The 23632-nt window shown below is 40.7% G+C and overlaps 3 protein-coding genes and 2 non-coding genes across 11 annotated transcripts; 2 read left to right on the top strand and 3 right to left on the bottom strand.

Moving 5' to 3' along the window:
- LOC104433654 (protein kish) lies at positions 1 to 3063 on the bottom strand. Of its 2 annotated transcripts, none has more exons than XM_039307769.1 (5): positions 2193 to 3063; positions 2051 to 2103; positions 1851 to 1957; positions 784 to 818; positions 1 to 325 (listed from the first exon to the last, which is right to left on the bottom strand). In XM_039307769.1, the coding sequence occupies exons 2-5, from the start codon at positions 2051 to 2053 to the stop codon at positions 258 to 260; spliced, it is 213 nt and encodes a 70-aa protein (XP_039163703.1). In that variant the 5' UTR covers positions 2054 to 2103; positions 2193 to 3063; the 3' UTR covers positions 1 to 257. The 2 variants fall into 2 exon arrangements, with proteins under 2 accessions (XP_039163703.1, XP_039163704.1); XM_039307770.1 differs by having other exon boundaries at positions 2216 to 3063.
- A 2484-nt stretch (positions 3064 to 5547) lies between these two features.
- LOC104433652 (OVARIAN TUMOR DOMAIN-containing deubiquitinating enzyme 4) lies at positions 5548 to 9278 on the top strand. 4 transcript variants are annotated; one of them, XM_010046476.3, is made up of 6 exons: positions 5563 to 5879; positions 7373 to 7494; positions 7899 to 7939; positions 8173 to 8271; positions 8465 to 8629; positions 9037 to 9278. In XM_010046476.3, exons 1-6 carry the CDS (start codon positions 5801 to 5803, stop codon positions 9050 to 9052), a joined length of 522 nt encoding a protein of 173 aa, XP_010044778.1. In that variant the 5' UTR covers positions 5563 to 5800; the 3' UTR covers positions 9053 to 9278. The 4 variants fall into 4 exon arrangements, with proteins under 4 accessions (XP_010044779.1, XP_010044778.1, XP_010044780.1 ...); XM_010046478.3 differs by having other exon boundaries at positions 5567 to 5849; XM_010046475.3 differs by lacking the exon at positions 5563 to 5879 and adding an exon at positions 6089 to 6255.
- Positions 9279 to 11972: 2694 nt separating this feature from the next.
- On the bottom strand, positions 11973 to 12099 carry LOC120290986. Its single transcript, XR_005548796.1, has one exon. It is a non-coding gene; the product is annotated as a U11 spliceosomal RNA (small nuclear RNA).
- Positions 12100 to 12494: 395 nt separating this feature from the next.
- LOC120291020 lies at positions 12495 to 12609 on the bottom strand. The gene has a single exon (XR_005548828.1). It is a non-coding gene; the product is annotated as a U5 spliceosomal RNA (small nuclear RNA).
- Positions 12610 to 12756: 147 nt separating this feature from the next.
- On the top strand, positions 12757 to 22375 carry LOC104433651 (urease). 3 transcript variants are annotated; one of them, XM_010046474.3, is made up of 18 exons: positions 12757 to 13315; positions 13439 to 13594; positions 14038 to 14111; positions 14429 to 14474; positions 14634 to 14739; positions 15364 to 15506; positions 16362 to 16472; positions 16901 to 17064; positions 17175 to 17553; positions 17634 to 17742; positions 18904 to 19043; positions 19198 to 19335; positions 19417 to 19508; positions 19921 to 20050; positions 20127 to 20285; positions 20905 to 21072; positions 21467 to 21673; positions 21753 to 22375. In XM_010046474.3, exons 2-18 carry the CDS (start codon positions 13469 to 13471, stop codon positions 21972 to 21974), a joined length of 2514 nt encoding a protein of 837 aa, XP_010044776.1. In that variant the 5' UTR covers positions 12757 to 13315; positions 13439 to 13468; the 3' UTR covers positions 21975 to 22375. The 3 variants fall into 3 exon arrangements, with proteins under 3 accessions (XP_010044776.1, XP_010044775.1, XP_010044774.1); XM_010046473.3 differs by having other exon boundaries at positions 12757 to 13319; XM_010046472.3 differs by having other exon boundaries at positions 12758 to 13199.
- The last annotated feature ends 1257 nt before the right edge of the window (positions 22376 to 23632 follow it).

Genomic DNA, 23632 nt, shown 5'->3' with positions numbered 1-23632 from the left:
AAGGAAAGAAACACTATTTGTTAGTATAATATCTTAAAGGATCGTGTTCAGGAGCTTGGGCTATAAATCTTCTCATGAAAAGATTGGTAAGGTGTATAAAAGCAAGTGCAGCAAATAGAAGACCATCCAGTTCAAAAAATGCACAAAACTTGCCCCTGTAGCAGTGAATGATTGTGCTCATCTCAAAAAATGCACTATTTGTTTCACACGCCATACATAACTGTTGAGATAACATGAAGCTTACAAGCACGTCTTCCTTAGAAGAAAATTATGGACACGCCCATTGAAAAACATCCAATGGCCACCCAAGGACTAAGACGCTCACCTATTCCAGAAACACAGAAAAGATCATCAGCTAAAGAGGTGCATAGCAGGAAGAAGAAAGGACAAATCATTCATCTTCCCAAATCATTCCAGGAATAAATATGCAAGTTTCAATGTGAAACCAGAACAGTAAAGAACTTCATGCAGGAGCCAAACAAAGAAATAAAGCCGTATTCAACTCATTTCTTAAATTTTACAAGGAAAAGGATCTTAACATGGAATGCCCAATCACACCAAATGAAATGCACCTTCTATTTAAGAACCATATAAATGAGGCAGTTTGCTAATTGGAAATTCAAGATATTGATTGATAGAAAAAGTCAAGATTGACGATGGTAAAATAACAATTTTAAGCTAAGCTATCCAGACAAATAATATACTAAGAAAAAATTTAGAGGACCCTCAAAGGCCCTTGACATCGACATTATGCACACTGCAAGCAGGGACAGGGTTGCATACCTATTCTAGCAGCCTTCCAAAAGAAACCACGAAACCTGCAAGTATGCAGAAGGATCAAGGAACTAGATTAATGAGTGTACTATATACCAGATTTGAAAACAATGGTATACAGTGGCCATTAGGCAGGAATCACAAGGGCAAGGCCGATATGCCATAAGCTTACCTCCTTTGTGTTGTATTACTGAATTTCCACAAACCTTCATCTTAACACATGCCAATATGTTTATTAACCGAGAGGTTCAGTATCAGTCATTCAAGGAAATTATGGCCACTTGTTGTCAATCAATGAAATGAATATGCGAACAAGGCAAAGGATTTCATTAAAATGTACATGAGAACAAGTTAAAAAGACTACTTAATTTTTCTACGGCCAAACAAAGCCTCTGTTTAGAACTCTTCTCATGCAAATTTCAAGGATGATGCAGTGAGCATTTACTGAGTACGGATGCAGCCCTTCTTCATTCTAACTATTATTTCTCGATTTTCTGTCTTCTATCTACATCAATGCCCCAAACTTAAAGTCAGACATCAAGCTTGCATCATTTTCATGTGTTTGCACTAGATGTGGCATTTGCTGGCACAGCCAGGTCAAAACACTGATTTTTGGGGCAAACTTAGAGCAGTCCAATTGGAATAAATCGAGGTTCAATAGTTAGGGGAAAAATTCAGTTCATGCACCTCAAGCCCAATGATCACTCGTATCAAGCATCACATTAGTGAAGCAGACTGCACCTGCAGTCCTGCCTTGTCGGTTCTCTGTAAAATATTTGTTTGGCCGAGGGCTTCCTTCTTCAGATGAGATAGAAGTATCTCTATCTCACCGCCATATGAAAGCAATACTCTAAGGGCTGTTTATTACTTCTCTTACATAGCTAGCAGTAGCAGGTACAATGGGAAGATGTTTTTCGTGAAACCCATATAACAGTGACAATTACAGCTTTCTTGTGAAAACTACTTCGCATTGCAAATGCAGAGGTGAACATTTGTCGCACCTAATAAACCTCTACTCCGATACAAAACTACCAAAAAATATCCGATAGACAATCGCGATAGGCTAAAGAACATACCCAGTCCTCTGCTCCAGAATGGCGGGAAAGTGCATCTTCACATAAGTACACGTACATATTACCAGCAGCACTACCGTGAGAAATGAATGGAAATTGAAGAGCGCCGACTGGAGAAAAAGACCAACATAAGTTTGTCAATCGCAAAACCATCCGCTCGAATCCTAATCATTCCGAAATTCCAGAGCTCGAGTTCACGTTACCATGTCGAAAATCACCAGCGGTTAATTTCGCGGCTTTCCGTGTTTTCCTCAATCTGCAAATCACAAGATCTACACATGCTCAACCCCCATCTCACAAAGCCCAGACTGTCTACCGCGAGGTAAAACATCACCGAGAATGTACCGCAAATCTGAATTCAGGGTTACCGGGAAGCGCTCAAGCCGCCGGCGACCTGCGATCTGGATCGGGCGTTCCGAACGATTGGCGCGAACAATGACGGAAGGGGAGAAAACCGAACGCCGATTAGCCTCGTCGATCTCGATTACGCTTGTCGTAAACGTTGATTTGCACCTAGGACTCTTCTATTGCCGTCAATCGGGAGCCACGGAGGAGAGGAAAGTCGAGCGTCTTGGAACCTCGGCACGAGAGCGAGGAAGAAGGAACGGCCTGTGGCTGTGGGCCTGTGGCTGTGCCTGTGGGCCTGTGCCCTAGTTATAAGAAGCAGCAAGGAGGCCCCTAGTTATAAGAAGCAGCAACAGCAGCTCAGGATCGCCTCGACCATGTATCCCAAAAATTGGAGCAAGGGTTCCCGTTTGTGAGCCAATTCTTAATGATAAGGATGATGACGATGACAACAAAGACGAAGAGGAATTGCGTTTAAATTGCCAAGAAGGAGAACCGAATGGAGTCCCAGAGCAATGCCAACCAAAGCAGCAGCAATTCGAGCTCCAACCACCACAACCAGCACGGCCTTGCCCCCGTCGCTCCTTTGCAGCTAGTCCCTCTCTTCTTCCTCTAATTCCACCGTCAAGCCGGGTCACTCTCACAGGTCAACCCTCCATGGCCCATTCATGGGCTCCATGTCTATCCAACCCCGCTAAGCCCCCCAAACACGCTCTCCTCGTTCCTTTCCGACTCCGCCTCCCCGGCTCCAATCCCCAACCGCCATCTTTTTTTGGGGATTCAAGGCCCAAATTCGCCAGCCGAGCTCGATCTTGACAACGAAAGACTAAAATGATGGCGAGGGCTAGACTGAGATGGCCGTGGGGGTGGGGGTGGGGGTGGTGGTGGAAGTGGAGACGTTCGCGTCGAAGTGAAAGGGAAGAGGTAGAAAAGTTAAAAGGAAAAAAAGAAAGAGGGAAGAGAGAGGTGAGATAATGACGTGAAAATGAGAGACTTTTGGCACGGTGGACCTCGGGCAATACGTGTCGTCCGGCAAATGAAATGGGATTTTGACATTCTAGAATCCCACTCCTACATTTTATTTTGTCCAACAATGTAAACCTCCTGGCCCCGCCTCTCTAAGTGGAGCGATATACCTTTTGCCCCAATGTACCCCTAATATTAATTCCAACCAAATTTTGCTCGTCATATGACACAATCATGCGTGATTGATTTTGCCCTCCATAATTTGTCAAGTAAGGTCGCGTAGTTGGTATTCTAAGTAAACTTCAATCGATACTTTGTGATTGATATAAAATGTCAGGAAGTGATGATATATGTGTCTTCCATAATTAATCATGTGAGATCATGCAATCGGAGTTTTGAGCAACTTATATCAGAGTTATCATCGATTGCAGCTAAAATAAAAATATACAAACGAATTTATGTGACGCAAGATGTACGAGACACCATTACCTCAAAAGGAGAGGACGAATCTTGTGCTTGAAATGTTTTGAGGTTCTCTCTGCTCATTTCATGCTCCGCACCACTTGAAGTCAAGTCCCGAGAATGTCTTTTCATAATCTTGTGCCTAATTCTGCCCATTCCCAATGTTCAGTAGCATTTTGTCCGGTAGGTTGGACTTATTTTTTTAACTAAATACACTCGCTAAACCAGCATAAAATTTTGGAAAATTTTCAAATAAAACTTCAAAATGCTATCATTTTCTTAAATAAGAATCTAAAATAGACAAATCATCTAAAATAAAATCATAAATTGACCAAATCGTCTTAAATAAAGGCATGAATTGACCAAATCCTCTCAAATAAAGTCCTAAGGTGATCAAATCATCCCAAATAAGGACTTTTGGCTAGGCAGTGGCTATTCCGGCCATTGAAGAAAGGGTATTTTAGAAAAAAAAATTCTAAGTATATATTTTTTATTCATTTCCTTACCTTTCATTTTTCTTTTTCTGTCTCCTTTTCCCTCCCCTGGTCATCATTGCGCCTCAAGCGAGGGTCGCCCTTGCTAGCATAGTGCGAGGGCGAGGGCGAGGGCGAGGGTGAGGGTTGCCCTCGCCAACCTAGGTGAGTCGACCTCGCTCAATGCTAGGGAAGGGCGACCCTCACTTGAGTCCTAGCCACCTCTGCTATGGATGGCGGAGGGAAGGGGGAAAAGGAAGAAAAGAAAAGAACAGAAAAATGAAAAAAAAAAAAAAAAAAGACAAAAATGCCCTTGACTAGTGAGATTAGGCCATTCTTTGAAACTGATATAACCATTTTAGGCATTTACATGAAATAAGTGCCATTTCATGCATTTGTTTGAGAAAATGATGGCATCTTATGACCTTATTTGAAATAAAATACAATTTAGGCTTTTATTTGATAAAATGAAAGCACTTTATGCTTTTATTTGGAATTTTCACTAAAATTTTCAAACTAAAAAAACAGAAAAAGCCCACTTAAAATTACTTAAAGTTTGAAGCCCATTTGACTCAGACGAGCTCAAGCCCATGGACTGATTGGCAAGCCTATAATCGTGTCTAATTTTTTTTTTTTTCATATAAGTTTATTACAAGTTTTAAAACTTATCATGAAAATGAAATCGAGTACTAAAATTTCAAACAATGTAATTAAATTATAAAACTTACTATAAAAGTGCAATAAAATAATAAAAAATTTAAATAGTATAATTAAGTTCTAAAATTTATCAAGTTATGCAATATTAAGTCCTAAAACTAATTAACATTTTCAGTATGTCGAGTTGGATGGAATTAATGAAAAGACTTGATTATACCAACTTAACAAATTTTGAGATTTGATTACATCAATTTGATAAGTTTCATAATTCAATTGTATTTTTATGATAAGTTTTAGAACTTTTAATATATTTATTTTTCTCTTTTTCACATCAAATGCACCATATGACAATTGACTGGTACATGCATCATGGAAAAGTTGAGAGGAATCCCTCTAGATCACATCAGTTCCTATAAAGAGATTTATGAATGATGTCGATGGATTTTTAATCACGAATAGAAAATGTGATCTCCTTCGAATTTGTATAATAGAGAAACGATTTTCGCACGCTCTGAAAGTACGTGAGTCCACTAGATAATAGTTGTTCCATCATTTAGGTTTCGTGCGAGATTTTGAGTCTTCGCCAAGTCAAGTTTATCTGAGCCACAGGTCAGGTGGGCTCCACGTTAAAGCGAGATTCCATATGAAACTCGCATGATCGACCGTGGATGGACATTCGATCAGATGGACTCGGACGAAGAGATTCCAAATGGGCCCGAGAGGTCTTTCTGTTTCGGAGGGAAGGCGGATTTCCTCCGTTGTTTGAGCGTCGCGTCACTGTCTCGTCTTGCTGCTTGCTCGAAGAAAGAATGAGCATCGAATTTGATTCTTCCATCGCCAGCTTTTCGCAGCCAAAGCTCACCGCCAGAAGAGGACAAGGTCCCTATCGGCTTGTTCTCACATGCCCACTTCGCAGAGTCAGCTACTGGAACCAGGACCACACGCGTTCAATCATCCACAGGTGGAAAGAGCTCCCCATTTTCTCTTCCCTTCCCTCTCGAGAACAAGTCGAGGTGCTCGGGTTTCCTTTTATGATGACCCTTTGATCGAATGCGGACTGTCTCATCCCGAACGATGCCGAAAGCTGAAAACTCGCGTGGTAACGACCTCGCTCAGTTTCGAACGATTCGTATGTGCCGGCTTTGTTCGCTTGTTCGTTCTCCTGCCACTTCTGTTTTTGCTTTGGCATGCCTTGAATGTTTCAAGCTGCAAAGAGACAGAGATGCCTCGTTTTGGCATTGCTTGTTTCTTGAACTAATTCTAAAGCTTAGGAATACTTCTCTGCTCAAGACCTGAAGAGTTTTCGTTTTAAAGGTTTTGAAAGTAATTCGATGCTTTCCTTGATGCGTGGGTTGGGCTTATGCTTGCTTGGGATTTGATTCTTCCCTTTGATTTAATTCATTGGATGGTTCTTTTGTATATATACATTGGCGTCGGCACAATTTCGAGCTTTTGCTTCTACTTTAAACCGGTATTTTTGGTCGTTAGCATGGATCCTGGGCAAGGTCTCTGTTTTTGTGCGTGTGTTTACATGTTAATTTCTTTTGATTTTTGTGGTTATTCAAAAGATGGTCCCTGGAAAAATTGGGAAAAGTTGTTCATGTAGGAAATTCGATTCTTCCTTTTGATAGTTCATTGGATGTTCTTTTGTATAAATATACGTTGAAGTTGGCATGGTTTCAAGCTTTTGCTTCTCTTTTACATCAGTATCTTTGGTCGTTAACATGGATCCTGGGCAAGGTCTCCGTTTTTGTGTGTGTGTGTTTACATGTTAATTTCTTTTGGTTTTTTTGGTAATTCAAGAGATGGCTCCCTGGAAAAATTCGGAAAATTTGTTCATGTACGAAAGTTGATTCTTCCTTTTGATAGTTCATTGGATGGTTCTTTTGTGTAAATATCCGTTGGCTTTGGCACAGTTTCAAGCTTTTGGCTTCTATTTTACACCAGTCTGTTTGGTCGTTAGCATGGATCCTGGCAAGGTCTCTGTTTTTGTGTGTGTGTTTACATGTTAATTTCTTTTGGTTTTTGTGGTAATTCAAGGGATGGCTCCCTGGAAAAACTGGGAAAAGTTGTTCATGTAAGAAAGCATGCCAAAGACTGATGTCTGATGTTTATCTGATTTAAATTTTTCTGTCTTGAAGATAGAAAAATGGGTTGCAATTCTCAGAATAGGTTGAAATGCATGATTGCCTTGCACTTCAACTAAAAACAAGGTCCTGATAAACTCGATTGACTACCTTCGAATTAAAAAGGCTATATATATCGTATTATATAAATTTTACTGGCTTCATTGCTATCTGCTTCATTATGCTGTGTTGAGTGTTTGCTATAAAGGCGCAACACAAATCATTTATCTCCTGGTTCTCTGCTGTGGACCTCTTTTTCAGTGGTTCGGGTGGGGCATATAAGATGGACATTCCAAAGATGATTTAAGAAGCTCTCGAAATCCACATATATTTTACCTGCCATCCCCACCCCAAAGTTCTCGGTCCACATGTTGTGCGTCTGCAGGACTATACCTGTACTTGCATACGATTTGTGATATGGATATCAGCAACATATGTCTGTTATATTGAGTTTTGAACATCTTGGAAAAGATTTGACATGCCATGCATGTGACAGGCATAGCTGGAGATGGTAGATGTTTATTTCGGTCTGTAATTCATGGTGCGTACCTAGGAGCTGGGAAGCAATCACCATGTGAAAGCCATCAAAAACAACTTGCGGACGAGCTCAGAGCTAAAGTAGGACAGCTTCTTTTCTGATTCCATGACATCCTCACTGATCCTTTTTCAGTATGTATCTAGAAAAAACTTGATTCTCATCTGCTGCCTAATGGCTTTGGCATGTTATGTGCCTTAAAAAAATCGCTTCATTTAAACATGGTGCAACTGAGCTTGCCCTTGCATTAGTGCAGCTATATCTCTTATAGCTTCATGAGCCAGAGTTAATACAATGGCCGAATATCTCCAGAACTTGGTACAGATAAATTCGTGGATCACTTATTTGCTTGTCTCGTTAGTTTGTATTTGTCATTGTCAACAGAGTATCTTTGTCGTGTCTGTGTAAATTGGATTTCAATATTTTGAAGACGTCTTGATAAGTTCTGCCATAACTCTCTTAAAGAAAATACTGATGATTTTGACAGGTTGCTGATGAATTTGTCAAAAGGAGAGCAGAAATTGAACGGTATGTGGTGGGAGATCTTCCTTTTTTGGCTTGGCTTTGTTCTCAGAACTTTTCGAACTGGACAGATCTATGATGCTTCCGATTTTTACTTTCCAACCTCTTCAAAAGTCAGCGGTTAATCACGACCCTTTGGGCTCTTAGACTACAATTTACTCTTTTGATGGCGATCTTTAAATCATGTTTTATCTTCAAGTATGATTGTCTTTCTTTGTACTAATCAAGCACCGGTGCAGGTTTCTTGAAGACGATTTCGACACTTACGTAGCAGAGATGAGACAGCCTCATCAATGGGGAGGAGAGCCTGAACTGCTAATGTGCTCGCACGTCCTACAGTGAGTTCCTTTCCTTCAGATTGCATGCGTCGCATGTTGCTAACTTCTTAATCATCTAGGTTTGTATTTAGTTTAGTATGTCGAGGAAGTAACTAGATTTCAGGAATGCAATCGGTTGGTCTTGGATGAAGGTTTCTCAACTCCAGTGAACTCATAACTTTCCTCGCCTGTCATATGATATTTCACTTGTTAGGACGCCCATTACAGTTTACATGAAGGAAAGATTTTCGAGTAGCCTGAGGATCATAGCTGAATATGGCCGAGAGTATGGCACTGGAAACCCCATTAACGTCCTCTACCATAGTTATGGACACTACGATGCGCTGCTGCCTCCAAATGGCAATGGGCAATACAAGATGTAAGTAGTCTGCTCTTGAGATATTTATGTTTCCAAGCATTCGTTCTACATCTGCTTTGGGAACTAAATGGGATTTGCATTTTTTTTTTCCAATGAGACCTAGTTGGGATAGCACAAATTCTCGAAATACATTCGACGGGTCCCACAAAATCTTGAAATGTGTCGGTCTAGTGAACTTTGGCCTATGTAATTCAATATTTTGCTTGTTTTATTGTCATGATTTTCCTTATGTTCAATGATCACATTGTGGTGATCCGGTAAATCTTAATTTTGCTGTCGTTTCAATTAATATTTTCATATGGAGAGATTTTGCTTGTTAGAAATTTAAACTTTCAAACCTAAACGAGCTCCTCCACTGATTCCGTTGCCGAAGTTCCTCACAACCCTTTTTTTGCTCTGGCTGTCAGGTCGAACAAAAGATGATTGGAGGGATTTGCCAGAGAAAGTCGTATCGGAAACCTTGAATGATGTCTCCCAGTCCCTGTTTCGCATTCTGCAACCGAAGGCTAGTTCGCATCATCCTTGTCATGTAACTGAGAAACTAATTAATCCTATATTCCAATCTCAATTCAAATTTCGTCGGACAAAAGATCTCTAACCTCATTTCCCCCCAAATTCGGATCGAAATAGAGAGATGCTTTTGCACTGATGCTTGAGTGGCTGATCGGAAAACAAAGTTAGGATGAGAATTTTTGTCGTATCAGATCAAATCATATGGTAATCTGGGTTGATTGAATTAGAAGAATTGCGTGTATGCAAGCCATTGCAATCCCTCTTTATCTCCGTGTGCCAATTGAAAAGAAGCGAATAATTAGAGTCGTAGGAGCACAGTTTTTTGCCTACCATGTTGCTAGGAAAGTAGAACGTGCCTTCGAAATTAATCAAGGTAAGTTTCAAGTAAACACGACGTGGTAAGGAATATTTGCCAAACACGACGTGGTAAGGAATATTTGCCCCCTTGGTAGTAAGTTTCAGGTTATTATACTGAGCTCGATGGCGGCAAGTCAGAAGAGATGAGTGTTTTTAAAGTGCAGGGGGTAATTATTCAATTGAGTTAGGAATTGCGCATGTGTGCATACTATTAGAAGTGAAATTAGTAACTTCTCCAAAAGTTCGGTAATTTTTTCGTCGTGATGGCAATATTTGAAATGTGCATAATGAAGTCGGTGGTCAATTGAAACTTGTTATTATTCATTGATCTTGATAAGCCATTCGCTAGTTGTCTATTTACTAAGGAAGTGAACATTGATAACTTTTGAGAAATTGGTAAATCACTGATAATTTGTCAATTTAGCCGAATTCCTCTTATTTTCATTGAAGTCGATCCAAGCATAGTATATGATTCAGGAGCACATCACCTTGTATCTTCAGAATGTCTACAACAATTTCTTGTTGTCCATAGAGACCGCTTTTAAATACGGGAACCGATTATCCAAAATTGATTCTTTGGCCAATTGTTAGAACATAACAGTGACAAATTATTTATGAAGTCTAACTTGGAGATTTAGAAAAGGAAAAAAAAATGTTCAATATCGAGCTATTGCATACTAATCACGTTCTCCTAATACCATTTGAATTCTTATATAGTCACCAAAGAAAATGTCGGGAGTGAAGTTTAATTACTTAAAGAAAAATATCACATCAATTCCAATTGTTAATAATTGTTACTTATAATAAAGAAATTAATATGCTTAGGTGTGTTAGGTGGTTTTGAGATTCTCTCACACAAAAAATTAGCTCAAAATGCGAGATTTTCCTTCATATTTATAAATTATCCACCAGCCCATTTCATAACCAATTGAGATAGCAAAGTGGCACTCTGAATCACTTGCTGACTAAGGAATTCCTTTTCATGGGATGCGAAGTGCCGCAATTTGATCCAACTAGCTTGATCTCCAGGAGCTTTACACGTGAGGATTTGAAGATTTGTCCCAATGTCACCTGTTGACGAACGCTTGTGAGTTACTGCCTTAATAGGTTGAAGGGCTGTACATCAGATTTTCCTTCTGAACCAGGTGGATCTCGGCTAAGCCGAGAGATGCTGCAGGTAATAGTCCCATGAGATCGATTATGTACAAAAAATCTTCCATAGCGATGTTCTCAAGATTCTGTTCGAGTTCAATCACTCCGGCGATCAGCAAATGCCATTGCATCTGTATCCGAAGTAGCTGCTCCATCGGGTACCTCTATCTCATTTTAGTATGAGAGCTTGCAAGCCTGATAGCCGCTGCGTAGGCTTTGACAGAGGTCACTAAGTTATGGTATGGAGGACATTATTGTCCAAATTGCCTGTCAGTGTCCTTAATTTGTAGAATTGAGAGACCAACCATTTTATGTAATGGAGAGCCGGGATATCTCAAAGCTTTTAAAGATCCCATATCTTTTTCTCCATTTGTACATTTTTTGCAGTAGCAGTCTGCTACTCTTTTGCTGTTGCACAGAGTTTAATCGGGACCATATCTAGTGTTTGCCGGTTTGCTTAGCATCTTGGCTTTGCTGAGGTGAACATTGACACTCATAAGCAAGTCTCGTCTCTGCATGTGTTCTTGAATATATTTGGTTACTGGTTGAAACGTCAAGATAAATGGAATGCGGTAGTCTCTTGGCTTGGCACTGATAACTCTTCATTTGAAGACGCATGCGAGCTGTGTACCGATTGATCATCTTAGATGTCAAGATCCTGCAAAGATAATGTCAATGAAAGGCGTAAAACCAATGTGATCGATATTGCCTGCATTCCCCTGCTCACAGCTCCTGTCTGTTTTCCTTCGTTCAACAGTCAGTGAGATATTTGCGATACTTGGGGAGGAAATGCGTGTCAACTTTCAGTGAGCACTTGAAAATAATCTCTGTGGCTTACTCCATTTAAGCGCGCATTTGAACGGTAGCAACGACTCAAAACTTTTTCTGGGCTCAGAATGGGTTAGTGAAGCAACACGAAGGTTCCCGGCTGGTTTTGATTTGAGGGAGGGAGCGCAGCAGAATTCAATCCATGGGCATATCTTTTATTAATGTTGTCTTTCCTTGCAAAGGATTGGGAAAAGTCCAGCTTTGATTTTTTATCCAGTTGCTTGGGAATCAAATTAAGACCATGATTATCTTTGATATTAATTTTAATGAGGTGTTCCGCGAGAAAAGGTCATTTGGCTGTAAATTCGAAAGTTGCAAGCAATTCGCTCCTCCCAAAGTACTAAAAAATAAGCATTCTTTCATTCAAGTTAATTAAGAATGAATGTTCCAATTTATTAGGAGGCAAGATTACTTTAATTTCGCTCCCCCTAAAGTATCAAAACATTAAGATTCCTTCATTGAAGTTAGTAAAGCACAAAAGTTCCAACTCAATAGGAGGGTCGGCTAAGCGAGCCAACCCTAGGGATTTCCACAAATTATGTCAGCCATATGTCTTGATAGCCATACAGCACTCACCGGTCGAGGGTGAGCGTGGCATATTTAGCCAACTGACCCTTTTTAAAACGTCTCTATTTGTCGAGCAGATGTCAAATACCCACTCCATCACCCTTACACTTGCTCCAATTCCCGATGTGGGACTTCAGCCGCAATGATTTCGAATCAACCACCACCTCAAACAAAACCCAATTGCTTCAGCCACGATGATTTCAAATTGACGGGGGTTCCCCGATTTCAAACTGACTGCCGGTTGCTCTAGAGGATCGTGTTACTCCCAAAAATTCAAAGGGAAACACAAGTCCGCCGAGTACCTCAAAGATCCGTACACGACCCTTTCTGGGCAACGATATCCCCCGCGTCTCCAAAACGAGCGGACATCCCACCGACCGAGTTTCATCAAAAAGGACTACCTTAGACACCAAAACTCAAAAAATTAAACTTGAATTGTTGGGTCTCTACCTTATAGGCAAAGAACCCTCCAAAAATTGGCGTATGCCACTATATGCAGCGCGCACACGGTATTCTTTAGTAAAAGGCGAAAGAATAGTTCGCTCTGTGCTCACTGCGTGGCTGCGTGAGTATAACTGAGTTCTGCCTCACGTTTTATAGGTCGTGGGACGAGCTCTTAAGTGATGGACAGCCGATGTGGGACTCCAAGACCCACCGTCAGCTCCACCTTCGGATAGACTTTGCACCTCCCAGTGAACTGCTGAGCTAACTTGACCAATTCTTCTTCATCATCATCATCACATCAGTCATCACGAGCGAAAAAGTCGCTCATGCTCGATTGAGCTGAAAAAGCGAATCGTCGAGAGTTTACACATGACTCTTGCACCATCACTGGCAAACCGAATCGCCATCGCTATCTCTCTCCGAGTCGTGCCTCGTCTTTGCTGAGACCAAGCAAGCGGTAAGGACACCGGCGTTTCCGGAATGCGAGTGATGTGATGACGCCCCGCCAACGATAAAACCAAAACCACTAGAGAAAGAAATTGGGCTCCCGTCGGATTCCGACGTGGAAGGCATAGGCAACTAATCACTGTTGCACGTGCCGAGCAATATAGCTCCTCTCCGAACGGCGACCCTCTCTGTTTCATCGACGCCGTCGATCGAGTTCATCGCGCTCCGAAGTTCGCTGCCCGTCTCACTCTATCAGTCTCCGGTGAGTAGCGAAGCATCGGCTCGCTTTCTCCTCTTTGCTTGGACGAATCCACGCGGTGCGACGAACAGGCAGCGTCGGTGTTGCCAAAACCTGCGCTGGCTTCTCTCCGGTTCCTCGTCGGTATCTGAATCACCATTTTCTATCGATTTGCTGGGTTATGCGCTTGGCGAATGCGAGCCGGATCAAATTCGGGTTTGGTCATGTCATGGACGCTGCCTTTTTTTTTTTTTTTGGATTAGGCTTGGTGTTGCCAGCGTTGACCCTGGAGAATGAAGCTGACTCCGAGGGAGTTGGAGAAGCTGAGCCTTCACCAGGCCGGTTCCCTCGCGCAGAAGCGCCTCGCTCGCGGTCTCCGGCTCAATTATACTGAATCGGTCGCCCTCGTCGCAACGCAGGTCCGTTGCTTCTTCATGTCCGTTCTCATTGACATATTTGGCAATTGCTTGTGAAAAAAGATAAAAGGAGAGGATGTGATGGAGTGCCATCGCTTGTGTCGGAAGTTTGATTACAACTGAGGTGGAATGACTTGCAATGGCTGAACACGGATAGAAATGATCAGTAATGACTTTTCCTTGGCCAGACCAAGATAGTCTTATTGGAGCTTTCCATGCGTGAGTAGGTGTTTTCATAACCGTAATGGAAACGGAACCATTTCTTGTAATCTGGTCCATAGAAATCGGGCGAACCTTTCAGAAGCTGTAAAGGGAGCTGGACCGGTACCCAGTAGAACTGCCGGTCCTGGTCCTGTACTGTTTTCGAAATGCCATAAGTTGCATAGAATAGTAAATATCATTGCGGAAGAAGATTAATTTTTCTTTGATTGTGGTCTTCTGCATAGATTCTGGAGTTTGTTCGAGATGGTGACAAAACTGTTGCAGATTTGATGGACTTGGGGAAACAGATTCTTGGGAGGTATTCTTTCCCACGTGAGCTATTTGAGACACTTTCACACTAGTGCTTTTTACCCCTTTCTTTTCTATCAACTAAACATTGACTTCAGTAAGATTCAGATACTCCGACCAGGTAATATCGGCCTGTGACTACGTTCTAATGAGGATCAACCTTTTTCCCTAAGGGCTACTTTACTCTTCTTTTGACTATATTATTCTCATCAGCTGAGTTTCAGCATTATGTTGTGGTATTTATAGATAAATAGTCATGTTTCACCATTAAAAGAATCACAAGATGTGTTATCTTATGCTTAAGTGATGTTATTCTTTTTTTGTTAGGAGACAAGTTCTTCCGGCTGTTCCACATCTTTTGGATACCGTGCAGGTGTTAAACTTTACTATTTGATGACTACGTTGTCACTTTCTTTTCAGCTCATTAATCAACAGCGAAATAGTTATTTTGAAGATATCTTATAAGATAATTAGTAAGTTTGAGATCGTTTCCTCATTCTTTCTCCTACTGAGTGCTTGCTAATGCTGACAGGTTGAAGGGACCTTTCCTGATGGGACTAAGCTAATCACTGTTCACGATGTGATTTGTAGAGAAGATGGAAATCTTGAGCTTGCCCTGCATGGCTCTTTTCTGCCTGGTAAGCATGCATCCGAAAAAGTGGAGTCACTTTTCTTCAGTTGCTGAGTAGCCTCACTTGACCAATGCAGCTTCTGTAGGACAATTTCAGTTCACAACCACCCTAATTTTAGTCTTGAGTAGAGTAGGAGTAGCACTTTAAGCACTGATATTCTTTCTCGCAATATTGCCTTTCAGGCAAGTAGTTTCTTGATAGTTGAATGTTTAGAATAGTTCTGTCTTCTCTGTTTTTATTATTTCTTACACGTGCAGCTCACCAGAAGCAATCGTTAGCCTTTTAATCTCTAATCCAATTCTTTGATTACTCTACCTGTGAAGGCAATACAGGTCGATTGTAATTTATGCTTCACAGCCCATGGCATTTCGATATGTTGGAAAAACTCTGCTTAGCTGAAGCGTAGAAAAACGAAAAGTCATGTTTTATTGTTCTCTGCACCTGAAATCTCACCCTTATCTGGATTAGAAATTTAGCATGTTCTTATGAATGGTAGTGATAACACCCCCGGCCTTGCTTTATTCATTACGACACAACAGATGCCTAATGAATCCATGCACAAATAGTGTCTTAAGAGTCATTTACTAGACTTGCGGTGATATACCTTAACGATCAAAACCTGTTCTACAGTTCCTCCGTTGGAGAAGTTTTCTCGTATTGAAGAAGACAAATGTCCTGGGGAAGTCATCTGTGGCAACGAGAATATAGTAATAAATCGTGGAAGAAAGGCAGTTATTCTTAAAGTGACCAACACAGGAGACAGGCCAATTCAGGTGATTTTCTATGCTAACTGTTTCCTTTGATCCATTTGTATCACCATCATACTATGTGTTGGTCATGAATGCAGCTATTCCACAAATGTTGTTGTCTTTTCACCTGATACGCAACGCATGGCCACAAATTTTCTGAACATGGAATTAACGTTTTCCATTGGAAGAGTAATTTTCCATTCTGCTGAATGATTTTTTGTCATTTGTTGGGATCTGCCCTATCTGGTTTAGATTGATGCGTTGCTGGATTAACCAGCAGCTATGACCTTTCAAGTGTTCCTCTGAACTTGTTTTGAAGTCACATGCAAGTAATCTTCTACCTTTATAAGATCTTCTTTACAACTGAGGAGTGGGCATGCTAAGTAATAGACAGTCAACACTTTCATTTTATCTGATCTCTTTGAAGTGGATCCTATGTGAGATTGTTGTTGTTTCTAGATCCCCATGGTCTATTACTGTGCTATGGCGGGTAGACAGCAAATTGTTTTGAAGCTTTTGGGATCATTGATTCTTTGTTCGTTAGGTTTCACTGGAGAGCAGTAACAATGACACAAATGATCACCAAGCATGTCCCTTTTCCAGTTTTGAGTGGATCTTGGTCATTCATTACAGTAGTAGCATATTACTGCTTCTTGAGATTTTTCTGCTTTTTCAGGATGCATATAATCAAAGTAGAAACTGATTTTTTGAGGTGTTGAAACGGACAACTCATATGCTCCTTTCCCCAGCAAATATAAGATCCATTTGTATATGTCCTTAATATAATATGTATTTTTCTTCGTTCAGTTTATATGCTTTTGCTTTAAATGGACTTATCTATACTAAATTTTGGTAACTCCTTCCTCTTCTTCATTTCAGGTGGGAAGTCACTATCACTTCATTGAGGCGAATCCATTTCTGGTTTTTGATAGGAGGAAAGCACATGGCATGCGGCTTAATATACCAGCAGGCACTGCTACAAGGTTTGAGGTAGAGTTTTGCTCGAAGATTCTTTGAACAATGTACCACCAATCTTCACTTCGCTAGATCATATAGCCAAAGGCATGTTACTTTCCTGGAAGTACCACACGCCATATCACTATGTCAGTCTCAAAAGTATAATACTTGTGATTATTGACTTCAGATGTTTTCGGTAGAACTATTGAATTGTAATTGAACCAGTGTTTTTAGAACCAAGAAAAGGATGGTATTTAGGATCAGTAGTATCTTAGAAGAGGCGTGTCGTCTATGGATTTTCTTTATGTATGAAAAAAAATGACTATATTTATGAGGCTTAGAATGGTCAATTATTGAAATTGCTGTTTATATTTAATCATACTTGATTATTTTGTTTAGAATTAATTTTCTAGTCCGGATTATCTAACATGTTCTGCCTTCCTTGTTGAGTAATTCTGCAGCCAGGAGAAACTAAAAGCGTCACACTTGTTAGTATTGGAGGTAGAAAGGTAATCAGAGGAGGAAATAACTTTGCTGACGGCCCCATTGATGATGCCACATGCTCAGTAGCTATGGAAACTCTGTCCTCCAGACAAATCAGACATCTAGAAGAAGTAGGCGCCAGGTTTGGGAATTCCAGAATAACATCTTTAGAATCTTTCCCATATCCAAAGATTCTGCACTGACCAGTTCAACTTCATGATAATAATAACTAACACAAGGAGCAATCTGCAGCGCAGGTATTACAGGAGAATCCTTGACTTTCACAAAAGTTATATCCCGTGAGGCATATGCTAACATTTATGGCCCCACAACTGGTGATAAGATTCGGTTGGGCGACACTAATTTATATGCTGAAATTGAAAGAGATTGTGCTACTTATGGCGATGAATGTGTGTTTGGTGGTGGAAAAGTCATAAGAGATGGAATGGGCCAGACATGTGGATGTCAACCAGCTGATTCTCTGGATACAGTTATAACAAACGCTGTGATCATTGACTATACCGGGATTTTTAAGTCGGATATTGGTATTAAAGATGGCATAATTTTTGCCCTCGGAAAAGCAGGCAACCGTGATATGATGGATGGCGTATGTCCAGATATGGTTGTTGGGGTAAGTCTTTACAGTATATGGTGCCTACTTGTTTTAATCATATTCCTGCTGTACCTCCAATGCTTTTTGTGTAACCATAGGCAAATACTGAGGTTATAGCTGGAGAAGGAATGATTGTAACGGCAGGAGCCATAGACTGCCATGTTCATTTCATATGCCCCCAATTGGCATATGAAGCAATTTCAAGTGGTGAGACTTTATTTCATGTTGCAATTCATTCAGCTGTATAGTAACTGCAGTTTGTGTTCATATTATATGAAGTGTTATGCGATGTCACTGATAACAGCTCACCAGACATTGGGTTTTATGGATCTAAATCTATCACATTATCTCTGTTCATATCATTTGAAATGTTATAAAATGTATAGGATCTTCGTCCTTTATTTTATGCGACTTCTTATAACTTATACATTTATTAGTTCCAAATCATTGATGAGAATTACAGACTTCGAGCATAATGGCATTTTACCTTTGAAGTAAGTCCTTGCAGGGACATATGGACCTCCAGCATGTTCATGACGGATCATATGGACTTCCAGTTCCAGCATAATCACTTATTAGGTCTTGATTGGCAGTATAATGTATAATCTCGACACTCCAAACTTGATTGGATAAATTTGTCATTGTAGACACGTTAAAAAGACCTAGATGAGAGACAAGGAGGATCCTTAATTAAAATGGGATTTCACCGAGATAATTGGCAATAGCATGTCAAGGAAAAGGTGCTAGTAGTTTTGCATCATAGTGCAGTTATGACTCCCGTTAGGCACTGGCAGAAAGCAGTATTGACTCAAACCATTTTAACAGTCGTTTAAAATTGAATACTTCCAATTTCATCGTTTTTTTTTTTAGTTTGTCTTTTCTCTATAGCTTTATATCTTCTATTTTATTATCCATTTGCCACCATTGTCCACTCCTTTCAACGTATTGGTAGGCCCAAATAGTAAATTGCTTCATATCCTCTTGTTTAATATCCGGGCAAACCATCAAATTGATGTGATAGGTTGGCAAATGGAGATTCTGTTAAATCCCATGGGGTTGCCTTAATTTTAAGTAGCAGACTTGTATGAGTGGATTAAGCATATGGTTATACCACTAATTACAGATAATTTCACGTTGGAGCCACCCATCCAGGCTTTAGCTTGCATCTTACCTGTTTTTTTCAGGGTAGTGAGGTACTTATATGGGCTTGGTATTGACCTACCTGAGGTGGGCTTCTCGTCATCAGGAATAATATTGAGAGGAAACCACCTGACACCACCACATTGCACTCTTTTCATTTTATTGATCGACCAAATAGTGCTAACAAATTAAATGATGATTCTCTCTCTGACTCTGCACCGTTTGTAGGGGTTACAACATTAATTGGAGGTGGAACTGGACCTGCTGATGGGACTCGCGCAACAACATGCACACCAGCACCATCACATATGAAATTGATGCTGCAGTCAACTGACGATTTGCCCCTAAATTTTGGTTTCACTGGAAAAGTATGGTTAACTTACATATATCCTGCTCTCTTTATATGAAACACATATTAATAGCTAACAAAAATTTCTTATAATTCTCTCTCTCTCTCTCTCTCTCTCTCTCTCTGCGCGTGTGAGTGCGGGCTCGAGCATGTGTAATCCTTCACTTTCTCAGGGTAACACCTCAAGACCTGAGGAGCTGCATGAAATAGTTAAGGCTGGAGCAATGGGGCTGAAGCTGCATGAGGACTGGGGAACTACCCCTGCTGCTATAGACAATTGTTTGACTGTCGGCGACGAGCATGATATCCAAGTCAGTGTAGTTCTGTGTAAAGTCTTCATTATATCCCTGACTTCAATTGCGGTCTTTCTTTACTTGCAATGGGTATGGCAGGTTAATATTCACACTGATACATTAAATGAATCTGGATTTGTGGAACATACCATTGCGGCTTTTAAAGGAAGAACTATCCATACTTATCACAGGTATGAGTTAAATTTCAACAACTGCTTAAAACTTCGAGTATGACATGGCAAAACAAGTCAAGCGTTACGTATGTTACCTATCATGCTTCCTTGTGATGTTCCAAGCTCAAAAATTTCTTGTGATTATTAAAAGCCTCTTTCTTTGGCATTTTCATTAGTTTCATCTCAGCCAGGTGCCTTGCAGGCTATGTTTTATTTGATGGCTGTCAAGTAGTAGCATGATGTTGCTTATTCACTTGTTGATTTGAATGTGCTGGACATCCAACTGTTTTTGGCAAGTTAAAAGATCTTATGGAATATTTGTAAATGAATACATACTTTTGTTGTTTTATGGGAATTGTTTTACTCATTCTGCCTTTTCCTTTCAATTGATGCTAAGAGTTAAGCTTACTCTTTTTATTCTGTTCGGTAGTGAAGGTGCCGGGGGTGGTCATGCTCCAGACATCATCAAAGTATGCGGGGTTAAAAATGTTCTGCCTTCATCGACAAACCCTACCCGGCCTTTTACTTCCAATACCATTGACGAACATCTGGATATGTTGGTATGCATGTGCAAAATGGAATCTACTTTGTACAGTTGTGCAACCTTTAATTTCCTTTTGATTTGAACGTGTGCAGATGGTCTGTCATCACCTTGATAAGGATATTCCAGAAGATGTAGCTTTTGCTGAATCAAGAATAAGGGCAGAAACTATTGCTGCAGAAGATATATTGCATGACATGGGAGCAATCAGCATAATATCTTCTGATGCACAGGCTATGGGTCGTATAGGAGAGGTGCCAGGCTTCCTTTCTCTACTCTTAGTTTAGTATCAATTTCTATCTGATGGCACAGGATTGCCCGCTTTGTTTACAGACAAGTTTTTGCTTTCCTTCTGCAGTTTCCCTTGCAAATTTTCTGATTATTTTCCATTTGTGAATCTTCATTTGCTCAAGATCTGTCTAGCTGATTCTTATGAGAACTGGCTGCATGCAGTAGCAACATTAAGCTCATTAACTGAAAGCTTCTGCCAACTGCAACTCATGATTTCTGGGGTCAACCAAAATGTCTGCAACTTGCATGCTGTGTGCCTTTCTGCTTAAGTTGCTCTATAATTTTATAAGTACTCCCATGAATGTCCTCTTTGACACAAACACAGTCACTGACTGTGGCAGATATGTTCTGTGTATGGTCCGCCTTAGCAATATATAATGGTTTTTTAGGCGTATGACCATTGATATCAGTTTTGAATACTTGAGATGGTCTATCGAATAATGCCTGTCCTCAAAGTTTGTCCAGCTTATTAATTGTGCTTTTAACTTTCCTTCTTGTTCATTTTGAAGTATCTTCCTTTACAAAAAGGAAGTTCGGGAATGCACTGAGGTCTCACACTTACATATCCTTTTCCTTCACCAGGTCATTTGCAGAACCTGGCAGACAGCCCATAAGATGAAGTCGCAAAGGGGATCAATTGACCCTAATGGACTGGAAAGCGATAACCTTCGGATCAGGAGATACATCGCAAAGTACACTATAAATCCAGCCATAGCTAATGGCCTTTCTCATTTAGTTGGATCAGTAGAGGTATAAGCTTCTCCTGACTTTTTTACATTTATTTAAAGTCTCAGCCAGCTTTATAAACATGCCGCTGGTAAGTCTGTTACTATATTTATTTTTCATTTTGTCCAATTCCAGTATCCACTACTAGCATATTACATAAATGGAACAGGTAAAATGGTCCCTTCATTTTTTCATTTATATAGTACTGAGCTTTCCTTGATCAGAGAAATATCGGTCCTTGTTTTTGTTTTTTAATTAGAATATGGCAATTGTTTATTTCGGTTCCCATCTCATCATTGTTTGTGCAATTGCCTCTAATGTCAGTTGGAGACTTGTTTATATCAACATTTCTAGTATTTTTCTGGGCCAACAATACTAGAGCTGTTCGCTTCTTTCAAATCCTTTAGCTCCATTGCAGGTTAAAAAATTGGCTGATTTGGTTTTATGGAAGCCTTCCTTCTTTGGGGCCAAGCCTGAAATGGTGATTAAAGGTGGCACTATAGCATGGGCAAATATGGGTGATCCCAATGCAAGCATTCCCACTCCCGAGCCGGTATTCATGCGGCCGATGTTTGGAGCTTTTGGCAAGGCTGGAAGTGCAAACTCTATTGCCTTTGTGAGCAAGGCATGCTTCTCTCTCTCTCTCTCTCTCTCTCTCTCTCTGCGTTTCTTCTTTTCCTTTAAGCTAATCCAATTTTTAACAGGCAGCTGCAAATGCTAACGTAAAGGCCCTATACGGACTTGAAAAGAAGGTTGAAGCCGTTGGTAATGTCAGGAAGCTAACTAAATTGGATATGAAGCTGAATGATGCGCTTCCAAGTATCACCGTGGACCCAGAGACTTACACAGTGACTGCTGATGGCGAGGTCCTCACGTGCGCTGCAGCCATGACAGTTCCCCTGTCTCGGAACTACTTCCTTTTTTAGGGATGTACCAGTCTCTCTACCCATCTCAGGGAAAAGAACGAAGCAAAAAACCTGACTCATGGAATTGTGTCCCACAAGCAATGATGGAATCTTGAATTCGGAAATGACGATTTATATTCTTTTCCGGTGACCTGACAAGTGATGGCACTAGCTTCAAGTAAGTGTTGGTCTGATTGGTTGGTTCCATTGACCTACTGTGCGAATTTCCAACTTATAAAAGTGAATCTATGAAACCATTGTTCTTGAATGCCAAGCAACTTTGTTGAGCGAAACTGCTGAAGAAGAAATCTGCTAGGTTCGTCCCAGCGTGAAAAGTTTGATACTGTGTTGATCAAGTTAGTATTTGCTGATCTTTGGATAATATCGTCAATAATTTATGAACTCCATTTTTTTTATGTTCATTCTGCTTTGTTGGGAGGTTGCAACTTCTCTACCGGTTCACACAACTGAGAAAATGTAATGCACCGACAACACCATTGTCATGTGAAACATTCAAAGCAACAAGCAACACTGAGCACTCTTTCAAGACACTCTATGGTAGCATTTGGATAGCTTGAGGTCACGAATGACAGCCACTTCGGTGTCGTACAAAACGATACGCAATGAGTAGTAGGCTTTTTGGCCATTTACTTGAAGAAGATGGATAACGCTACAACCTACTCAGAACTCCGGTCTGACAATTTTTGTCATATGAATAGATGAACGTGGGCCGCCTGTTACCACTATAGGACTGAAGGAAACTAAAACATGTAAATTTTCACAGCGGGTAAGATGGGAGTGACGCGGCACGCATTGGCGAGCTCCAAGTTTGCAATTTACTAGCACCTTCCTGCGACGCGAGCTTGCTCAGCTCCCTCCGCAAAACTTTACCAGCTGCATTTTTCAGGTAGGGAATTGATGAACATAACTCGCCGGACTTTCTTGTAGGGGGCGACCTACACCCGGGAAACAAAACATCTATAGCTTATCATCGAAGACAACCTGAAGTGTGATTACCAGACCAATTAGAAAATAATCAAAAGAAGGTAAGAGACGGAAAGATGGGGTACCATTTTTTCAACAAACGCCTTAATGCTCGACTCATCGACAGCGCTTCCTGGTCGCCACACAATAGAGGCCATGGGTATCTGACCGGCTTCTTCATTGGGATACCTGCCCAAAATCAGTAGTGGATGTAACAAATTATGCATGGTCATACTTAAGAGTCTTCGGTTTTTCTGAGAAGAGCAGCTCATGGGCAATGGGATTGGAGCACACACGGGGCATCAGCAGCATCTACGACGTCCGGATGGGATTGAAGAAGATTCTCCAGCTCGGCCAATACGACCTGATTGAACAAAAATAGAACTTGCGAAGCACGCTTTTACTAAATCATTTCTTGTATGGATGTTTTAGAGGACAGGCCTTGGCTCTAGTTTAATGTTAACTGTCTTAACGTGGTCTTTGACAATTTAAAGTTCTTCCAAAACCCAGAATCATGTGAAAAGAATCGTTTGCTTTACTGGATTACTAAGCTCTTCCCATCACATTCTGTCAAGAGGATTCAGCACAAAAAGCAACCCGAAATTGAGAAAAATCCAGCTGAACGACACTAATTACCTGGGAACCTTTATATTTGATGATCTCCTTTATCCGGTCCATGAAAAAGAGAAGCCTTG

The sequence above is a fragment of the Eucalyptus grandis genome, chromosome 2 (assembly GCF_016545825.1).
Source record: "Eucalyptus grandis isolate ANBG69807.140 chromosome 2, ASM1654582v1, whole genome shotgun sequence".
Classification (NCBI taxonomy): domain Eukaryota; kingdom Viridiplantae; phylum Streptophyta; class Magnoliopsida; order Myrtales; family Myrtaceae; genus Eucalyptus; species Eucalyptus grandis.
Note: the sequence above shows the minus strand (reverse complement) of the source record. Positions and strands in the feature narration are given on the sequence as shown.

Coding starts and splice junctions, on each gene's coding strand:
- LOC104433651 (XM_010046474.3), top strand. CDS start 13,469: ATGAAGCTGACTCCGAGGGAGTTGGAGAAGCTGAGCCTTCACCAGGCC. Junction 20,051..20,126: donor ACGAACATCTGGATATGTTG/GTATGCATGTGC, acceptor GAACGTGTGCAG/ATGGTCTGTCATCACCTTGA. Junction 21,073..21,466: donor ATTTAGTTGGATCAGTAGAG/GTATAAGCTTCT, acceptor GCTCCATTGCAG/GTTAAAAAATTGGCTGATTT.
- LOC104433652 (XM_010046475.3), top strand. CDS start 6,111: ATGCTTGCTTGGGATTTGATTCTTCCCTTTGATTTAATTCATTGGATG. Junction 7,495..7,898: donor CGGACGAGCTCAGAGCTAAA/GTAGGACAGCTT, acceptor TGATTTTGACAG/GTTGCTGATGAATTTGTCAA. Junction 8,272..8,464: donor ATGTGCTCGCACGTCCTACA/GTGAGTTCCTTT, acceptor TTCACTTGTTAG/GACGCCCATTACAGTTTACA.
- LOC104433654 (XM_039307769.1), bottom strand. Junction 819..1,850: donor ATTCTGGAGCAGAGGACTGG/GTATGTTCTTTA, acceptor GCATACTTGCAG/GTTTCGTGGTTTCTTTTGGA. Junction 326..783: donor TTGGAAGGCTGCTAGAATAG/GTATGCAACCCT, acceptor TTTCTGGAATAG/GTGAGCGTCTTAGTCCTTGG.